Source organism: Mandrillus leucophaeus, unplaced genomic scaffold, assembly GCF_000951045.1.
Source record: "Mandrillus leucophaeus isolate KB7577 unplaced genomic scaffold, Mleu.le_1.0 Scaffold1010, whole genome shotgun sequence".
NCBI lineage: Eukaryota > Metazoa > Chordata > Mammalia > Primates > Cercopithecidae > Mandrillus > Mandrillus leucophaeus.
In genome coordinates, this window is record NW_012098211.1 from 110058 (window position 1) to 119174 (window position 9117).

General features: G+C 54.3%; 1 protein-coding gene across 5 annotated transcripts in view; it reads right to left on the bottom strand.

Annotated features, from left to right (window-relative positions):
• The window catches only part of ANXA11 (annexin A11), a 54988-nt gene that overhangs the window by 9539 nt on the left and 36332 nt on the right, over positions 1-9117 (bottom strand). For 4 of the 5 annotated variants that reach the window (XM_011975642.1, XM_011975625.1, XM_011975616.1 and 1 more), the window contains 6 exons: positions 7630-7692; positions 5648-5763; positions 3842-4234; positions 2114-2201; positions 1773-1867; positions 965-1078 (listed from right to left, as the gene is read on the bottom strand). In XM_011975642.1, the coding sequence (XP_011831032.1) occupies positions 965-1078; positions 1773-1867; positions 2114-2201; positions 3842-4234; positions 5648-5763; positions 7630-7684 (861 nt within the window). In that variant the 5' untranslated portion in view covers positions 7685-7692. Of the gene's footprint in view, positions 1-964; positions 1079-1772; positions 1868-2113; positions 2202-3841; positions 4235-5647; positions 5764-6453; positions 6697-7629; positions 7693-9117 lie in introns of all 5 variants that reach the window. The other variant, XM_011975650.1, reaches the window with a different exon arrangement.

The following is a 9117-nucleotide window of genomic DNA, read 5'->3' on the forward strand; positions in this document are numbered from 1 at the left end:
CAGGCCTGCAGGACTGTACTGCCTGCCCTAGCGCACAGGGTGCACACAGAGCTGCGGGACTGCGCTGCCTGCCCTCGCCCGCGGGGTGCACACAGGCCTGCAGGACTGTACTGCCTGCCCTAGCGCACAGGGTGCACACAGAGCTTCGGGACTGCGCTGCCTGCCCTTGCCCGCGGGGTGCACACAGAGCTGCGGGACTGTGCTGCCTGCCCTTGCCCGCGGGGTGCACACAGAGCTGTGGGACTGCACAGAATGGACAGGATCCGCCCCTCAGTCAAAACCCACAGGACTGGAGGAAACAGTGAGCCCAAGTTGGGCCCGTCAGAACCTGCCCCTGTTTGGAGACCCTGCTGGATTCTTCTGGAGCTGGGTCTCATAGGTACGCGGAGAGTGATCAACACGCACCCCTCCCCAACCCCGCATGAAGCAGCCATGGCAGGAGAAGCACAGAAACTGACAGAAGAGCAGGCGCTCAGGAGAGGCAGAGACTAGAGAGACATCTGGCCTGGCCCTCTCCATGCCAGGCAGCTTGGCTTTACCCACATAACTGATTCTCCACCTTTGTTCTTCTTAAACTGAACTGTGTTTCTGTCATTTGCTAGTAACAGAGTCCTAAAGAATGGGAACGATACCAACCATGGCCTCCTACCCCTCTGCTTACCACAGACTTGCCACCTTCAAACCCTAGCTCCACCATTTCTTTAAGATGGAGAGAGACCAGATGGAGAGAGACTTAAGGCTCCCTGATGATGACGGGTGCATCACTCGCCTCTTGGGGAAATCACAGGGAATTCCCTTTTCTACAGCACGTGGACTCTAACCCAGGAAGGCCTGGGAGCCATACTGATAACAGCAACTAACGAGTGGGCTAGAACACAGCACACTGTCCAGGCCTCCTTCTGGGCTGTGTGTCCACATGCATGAATGCATGAAAACACACACACACACACACACACGTACACACCTTGATGGCTTCCTTTATCTCATATACGTCAAAGAGGACTGGGGTCTTCATCAGAGCCAAGATTGTCTTCTCAAAGTTTCCTGACAGTTCAGATTTCAGATCTTTGATCAAATCCTGATTGGATATTCAAACAAACAAACAAACAAACAAACAAAAAAAGTCTATTTTAAAAATCCACAGGAGGTGACTACTAAGAGCCATATCCCAGATTCAAGGAGCAGCGGCACGGACATCCCCCAGGGGCCCGAGAGAAAAGCCTGCTCTCAGGCCTGCCCCAAACCTCCCGAATCAGAGACCACATTTTACCAAGATGCCCAGGGGATCGGTGACACATTGAAGTGTGAGAAGCACTGGGCTAGAACATGAATCTAATCAATATTTACCCAATTTTTACCTTTCTAAGATTCAAAAACCCAGAAGTTCAAAATGCGCTCATACATGCCCCTCGTACTTGAGCAGTGCTCACAGCCTTTCCCTGCAAAGTTCTTACATCAGCTAAACCCCCCAGGGTGGTCATGAAGAGGGCAGGGGAAGGAAAATGATGTGGCCACAACCTTAGTGAGATGTGGCAGAGCAAGGGCTAGAACCCAGGGCTAGATGTCTGGAGCCTCTCAGCCAACCTTGGCACCCTGTGGCATCCTTCACCTCCCAACGATGTCACCCGCTGGGTGGGCAGAAGGAAATGCCCTCCTGCTCCTTACTGTCCATCCGGGAGACCCGGGCCCACCCAAGAAAAAGCAGGGGTGAGCAGGGCTGTGCTGAGCTCAGGACACGCCTCGCTGTCCCGCGCCCCCACCCCGCAGCTTGCCTTGCCATAAGCCGTCTTGAAGGAAAGGAGGATCTGCTGCCGCTGCTTGTTGGAGCGACTCCCCAGGCAGTCAATGATGGCCTGCTCATCCGTCCCTGGAGGAAGAGGCAGCAGGGATGGGTCGGGCAGGGGTTATGAGATGCTCTGCAGCTGAGACTTCCCTGGCCTGGGTGCCTCAAATGTTCTGGGCATGACAGCCACAATCCCACATCCATCTTCTCTTTTATTACCACTGGGGCCAGGTCTGCGTCCCCCAGCTACCCTAGCCCACAGAGCCACTGTGAAACTGCCTGGGGAATAGGGGGCAGGGGGTAGGATTTGAGCCACCCAGGGTCTCTTACCAAAGCCTTTCATGGCCTTCCGCAGGACCTCGGCATCTCGCAGGGGGTCAAAGCCAGGAGCATCAGCGATGGTGCCTCGGCTTCCAAACTACTCGGACAAACAGTCACAGGTAAGATGATACATATGCCACCTTCCCCAGATTCAAGACTGCTCCACCCCTAGACTCTGGGAGCAGCCCTTTCTCTAAGAGTTGGAGTATCTAAAGGAACCCACAGTCAACAACGCAGAGGACTCTACGCCAAGTCTGCCTAACTTGACTGTTATCTGGCCTTGTGTTCTAGTACGGAAGCTTTTTCCTGGCTCCAGTGGCTGGGAGCCCACCTATAGCTGAAACCTGACGCTGTAAATCTGCCCAGTGCCCAGGTCCTCCAGGGCTGGGGCTCAGGCTTCCGATGAAGGGCAAGCCTCAGGAGCAGAGGCTGTGGCCTCTCTCATAGATGACTGGTCTCCACAGCACGTGAGCACACGTGGGTACTCCTAACTGGGCTGGCTAGCCCATGTGAACCCTCCAGCAGATGCAGGTATTCAGACTCCACAACTGTGCATGGCAGCCTGACGACCTCTTGATCTAGCACTGGTTCCCTGGCACTGTTCTCTAGACTAAAACCTGCCGGACTTCCTCCACACCCTGACAGCTGCACAACCCAGCAAATTTGAACTTTCCAGGTTATACTGTCTCCCAGTGGATTGTCTTCCTAGGAGCTGGTACAAACTGGTTATAACACAATTATGGGGGCAGCTCAGGGAAAAGATAAGGGAGGGAGGCTGGAGGATGGCACAGGGGTGGGGGAACGTGTAGGTATGGAAGGGAAGGAGGAAAGGAGACCCTCTGTCTAAAAATAGTCATCAAGCACATACCATATCCCTGTGCTGGCTGGTTGGGCCATATAACCATGACAACGAATTCTAGGCTCTGCAAACATGAACTGTTCTCCAAAATGAGCCAAGATCAACCCTGGAGGAACTGCCAACATTTTCCCTACCCAAAGGGAATTTTAAGAATCCTCCAAAACCTGTCTGTGGGGGGTGCATATCAAGGGGACTGAAGACGCTGTTGGGCACAAAGGCTTAAGACAGGTGGCCTGGGCAGTTCTTACAAAACACACAGCCCAGGCAGTGAATGACACAGAGGAATAAGGAGTACTTGCCAGGAGCGTTCTGACCCAACCCGCATGTGGAGTGTCTCATCACACTGGGAGAAACAGGGCAGCTCCCTTGGGCCTTAAGCAACACAACCCAGAGGTGGGGAGTCTGCAAGAAGGTGCCGCTCTTTTTCTGTTTCTCGTTGTTGTTGCTGTTTGTTTGTTTGTTTGTTTGGGTCTTACTCTGTTGCCTAGGCTGGAGTGCAGTGGCATGACCCCGGCTCACTGCAACCTCTGTCTCCTGGGCTCAGATGATCCTCCCACCTCAGCCTCCTGAGTAGCTGGGCCTACAGGCGCATACCACCATGCCTAGCTATTTTTTTTCTATTTTTAGTAGAGACAGGGTTTCACCATTTTGCCCAGATTGGTCTTGAACTCCTGGGCTCAAGCGATCTGCCCACCTCAGCTTCCCAAAGTGCTGGGATTACAGGCACAAGCCACTGTACCTGGCCAACACTCTTTGTTAAAACAAGAAGTTGCAGCTGGAGGCCTGCGCCTTTCCCTGTCTCCCCATCTACTGGACCATGTGTCTCCAGTCTTCGGGGCCCAGGCCTGGGCCGAGGGAGGCAGTGGGCTGACACTCACCTGGGTTGGAGGCACAGCGGGGGTGACGGTCCCAGACCCTGGGTATCCTGGGTAACTCGGCACTGGCTGCTGCTGCTGCCCAGGGAGTGGCACTGGAGGCTGACCGGGGTAGGTCACTGGTGGCTGCCCAGGGTAGGCCCCTGGGGGCTGCTGTCCGGGGGGTGGCATGGGCTGGCCCGGCACAGGGGCCCCTGGGTATGGCAGATATGAGGGCATCCCGGAGGATGGGTTTCCTCCTGGGGGTGGATACATCCCATAGGGAGGAACAGGCTGCTGGGCAGAGGGGGGCTGCCCGAACCCCCCAGGGGGCACTGGTGGGTAGCCAGCCCCAGGGGCCCCAGGGTACAGGTTGGGCATGTTGGCTCCTCCAAACGTCCCAGACATGTTGGCCGCCTGCAAGGACACAAAGCAGAGCATGAGGCCAACGGGCCCCATTGCACTCTGTCCCTCCACGCTTTTTCATATGTAAGCCAAGTCAGTCCTCACAGTGTCTCCGCTTATGGAACATGAAGTACTGTTATACCTATTTCACAGACCACAGAATGAGTATACTTGCTCAAAGCTACACAGCCAGTAAACAGTGCGGCTGGATGCAAACCAGAGATCCTCACCCCCTTCTGCAGGGGAAATGCCTTCCCTCTCCACATGGCTGCTCCTCCCATCCCAGACCACCTGGGTGAAGGTTAAGAGCTCACTGCCCAAGAAGGCATGTGGGTCCCATACTCAGGGTTGGGGGCACCGCCATCACATCAGCCTGCTACCCACAGACACCTCTGGCAGGCATGTTCAGGTGAATCTGCACTCACCAGGAATAAAAGCCTAAATCCTTAGGATGAATAGCCTCCTACACCCTGCAAGAGCTGGATCCCCAGACTTCATTTCTCATCTCATCCCCTCACCTTTCCACTTTAGCCACACTGGCCTCTCCTCCATGTCCCCAAGCACCTCAGGCCCCCTGGCACCTCAGGGCACTGGCATTCCCTAGACATCCATACAGCACTTCCTTCCCCTGCTGCAGGTCTTTGCTCACACATCCTCTTTTCAGCCAGACCCACCTTACTGCCAACTTAAAATCATTATCCCTCCATCACCCCACCCCCACTCCTGACCCCTTTACCCTGCTCATCTTGTTCCCATGGCACCTACACTTTCAATAACATCACATCGTTGACTTAAGTTACTGCTTGTCTTTTCCCCATAGATGATAAATGCAGCACGGTCCAGATTTTTGTTTATTTTATTCACATATCCCCAGTGCCTAGAACTGGGCCTGGCACAAATTAGGGTGTGTAATTGGTTGCATAATTTCCTCTAAGCATACGTTTGTTTTCAAATCATAAAATGTATTATTTTAAAAGCAAAACAACAAATTTAAAAAGTAGCATGTCTGCCCAAGACACCTGCCACACACCCACCCAGGCCTAACCACAAGAGCCCTCCATATGTACACACACGCACACGCAGGTACATGAATGTGGATACTCATATATAGCACGTGCATGCACACTCATGCACACACCCTCACCACCCTCCCGACCCTAACCCCGCAGGGCTAAAACGGACCTGTGAGATCATCTGGTTCCCCTCCCCCCCATTTTACAGATGGGAAAAGTGAGACCCAGACAGGGGCAGAGAGCGGGTGGCAGAAGCCTGATGAAAACCCTGTTCTGAGGTACAGCTCAACACACTACATACCACAGCAACACACACACAGACAATTCTGGAGCCCCAGAGGCCAGCAGCTTTGATTCCTCTGGCCACGCAGGCGTGGCCCCAGGGCCGCCTCAGCAGGAAGGCTGGACTCACCATTCCCGAGAGGTAGTCCTGGTTGAACTGTCCCGCATAGCTGGCCACATTATCCAGCCCAATGGGAGGCATGCTGGGCGGAGGAGGGTAGGCAGCACCTCCCCAGGGACCACCACCTGAAAGCAACATCAAGCCATTTGGCCCCTACCAGTTCCCCAACCACACGGGGAAAGGCAGAGATGCGAGCTCCCAGGTGGTCAGGAAGGGAGGCCCAGTAGAGCCTCGAGCCTCGGGACCCCACAGACCACATGAAAACACCAGGGGGAAAGTCTCCCCCTAGCCCACTGGCAGAGGAGGGGACACCTTCCCCTCTTCCCAGGGAGGAAGGTGGAGTTCCCCAATCACTCCCAAGACCCTCTGTGGGGTATTAAGGAGGTTGGGAAAGCCCAGGCAGGCTCTGCCCTCCCGAGTTCACCATCATGGAGCGGGAAGACAGACAAAGACAGACTGTTGTGGGACACCACGCTGAGCCCATGTCAGAGGTGACCATAGGGTGCTCTGAGATTTCAGTAATGCGAAGGCATTGGCGGGAGGGGCTTTGGCTGTTGGTTATTACAAGTCTGTAAAAGGCAGGGAGAAGCAGGATAAGAGGCTGGAGGGAGACGGGGCTGGGTCATGGTAAACACAGATACCAGTCCACAAGAGGACAGGAAGAAACAGAGGTGAAAAGCCCACTCTGAAACCAGCAGGACTGGTATGTGCCCTGGGGCAAGGCTTTCACCCTCCTTAGGCTTGTTTCCTCAGCTGACAAATGGGCTCATAGTGAGTGTATGCCTAGACTGCTGTGATGAAGACTGAGTTAACGCCTGCAGGGCTCAGCTGGGTGCCCGATGGGCATTCGACATCTCTGGCCTGTTAGATGCTTTCCTGTCCATGGCAGCTTCGGATCGGCTCTTCATCTCCAGGGCTCCAGACCCTCCAGGAAGAACTTCCCTAAATCTCCTGCCTCCTTCTCTGTTGCTACTCAGAGGCTGTTCAGCTGTGCTAGCAAAGGTGGCAGTGGCAGGATTTCTACTACAGAGAGGGAACTGAGGCCAGTGCCAGCCAACCTGGGGTGGGCTTGTTCAGAGGGCAGTGGCCCAGTTCAGCCCCTAATGTGCTCTGGGACAGCAGCTGAGCCACCTCTCGGTCTGAGTCTGTTCTTCACCTGTTGAACGGGAGGGAAGGTAAATGGCCTGCAGGTCAGTGGTGCTCAAACCACAGGACCTTAGCTCCAGAGAAATGAATGATGCTGGGGGGCCCCTGGGGAGAGGGGCAGCGGCTCAGGCACCCTCAGGATGACCAGCCTTGGAATGGCCCTTTTCTCCCCTTGGTCCCATAAGCCCTCATATTTCCTTTCCCACAGTGGGGACCAAATCTCATTTGAGGACCAAAAGGGGCCAGGGCCAGAGAAGACGACTTCTCCATGTGACTACCCACAGCTCCTGCAGAAAACAGGGAATGAGTGACCTTTGACCCTTAGCATCTGCCTCCACTTCCTCTCTTGGCAAGGGGGATCTTGTTGCTGCAAACCCATACACCTTGAGCAGAGGGTAGGAGAGGTGGCAAGGGGCAACCATCACCTAGCAATGCTTTGGAGGGCACCACGTCAGAGGCTCTGCCTGCCTATCTCATCAGTATCCAGGACCACCTAATGAGGGAGAAATCCTTGAAGCAATTTTGCAGAGAAGAAAACTGAGTCTCAAAGTGACAGCAGTTGCCTACTGTTACTAGAGAGTAAGGCAAGACACCCAGCCCTGGGCCTGGGCCAGTGCTTTCTGGAGCCAGTTTCAAACCCAGGCCTCCCATGGCCTCAGCCTCAATGCTCTTCTCCAGCCCCTGCCCCCACTGGCTGTCCCTCTGCTCCTGTTGTCCTCTCCTCCCCTGCTGGGCTGTGCCAGGAGGGGAGGAGGGGAGGGAGGAAACTACTGTTCTCCCCTCTCCACTCCCAGCCACTGTACCGAGGCAGCATTCACTCTCCTCCCCACCCCAGACCCTCTTACCTGGTGCAGCTGGTGGGTAGCCGCCTGGGGGTGGGGGATAGCCAGGGTAGCTCATGGTTAGATCTGGAAGAGAAGAGGAAAGCACATTCAGGCTCGGCCTGGGAGCCCCTGCTGGCCTGTGGGAGCCCGCTTCTCAAGAGGGCAGCCACCCCCACAACTGGGACCCTGCAGGAAAAGCTGCTGTATCTGCCCTGCTTGTCGCAGCCCAGTTCACTGCCCCCTGCTGGCGCCTCCAGCTAGAAACAGTACCCACCAGCATGCTGCCTGACTTCTGGGCCAGGGCCACACCCCTGGCCCCACCCACAGTGACAGGATTCACTGCCCACCAGGATGTTCCCTTGAAAGTCTCTCTCACTGAAGCTTTGCTCCTGCCTCTGCTGGCAAGGGTGCAGTGTGCCTCTGGGTCTGTTCTCCCACCTCAGAGCTAGAGACGCACTGCCTCATTCTCAGGGCTCCAAGTCTGTCTATTTGTCTTCCTGTGTCCTTATTGCCATCCCTCCAGCAACAGGGGAAGTCAGAGGCCCCTGTCTCTCTTCATTCTCCAACCTCTGGTTTATCAGGCAAGGGGACCTGGTAAGGTATGGAATCATCATTCCTAGAAGCAAAAAGGGCCCTCAGGAGGTTCATCTGATGCAGGGTGAAGAACCAGGGCAAATGAGGCAGCACCACCCTGTTTCTGCAGCAGAGGCTGCTAAGAGAAATAAGTGATTTGGAGATCTGTCAGTAAGGGAAGAAGAGAGGCCTGGACAGGTGCAAGGTGAGACACCTGCTCTCATGAAGTCCCTCTGAACATGGATCCCTTGGCAATGTGCCATTCCAGTTAAATTGCAAGAAGGGACACCAGCCACATTGTGCAACCTGCCTGCTCTTGCTAATAGCAGCTGCTGCTGCAGTTTGCAGAGACACCCAATGGCAGGCAGGCATGTGAGGAAACCTGCAGCCTCCCTCAACAATCACACCTGCTCGTCTCGGGTACGTGGTTTCTTTTTACACACTGGGTCTCACGCTGCAATGCATATCAGAATCACCTGATGGGATTGTTAAAACACATTGCTGGGCTCCACCACCAAGAGTTTCTGAGACAGTAGAACCAGTTTTTGCATTTTGAACAAGTTCCCAAATGATGTTACTGGTCCAGGGAACCCACTTTGAAGACCACTGTTCTGGCCATGCCATCCAACTATAAGAGTCTAGTTGCCCTTCATATCTATCTTGAAGAACTGGGCATGTTGGGTTTTGTTTGTTTGAAACAGGGTCTTGCTCTGTCACCCAGGCTGGAGTGCACTGGCACAATCATGGCTCACTGCAGCCTTGACCTCCTGGGCTCAGGTAATCCTCCCGCCTCAGCCTCCTAAAGACATGTGCCACCATACCCAGCTAATTTTTTTTTTTTTTTTTTGAGAGTCTTACTATGTTGCCCAGGCTGGTATATGCCATTCTTTTTATTTTATTATTTTTTGAATATTTTAATTTAATTTAATTTTTTTT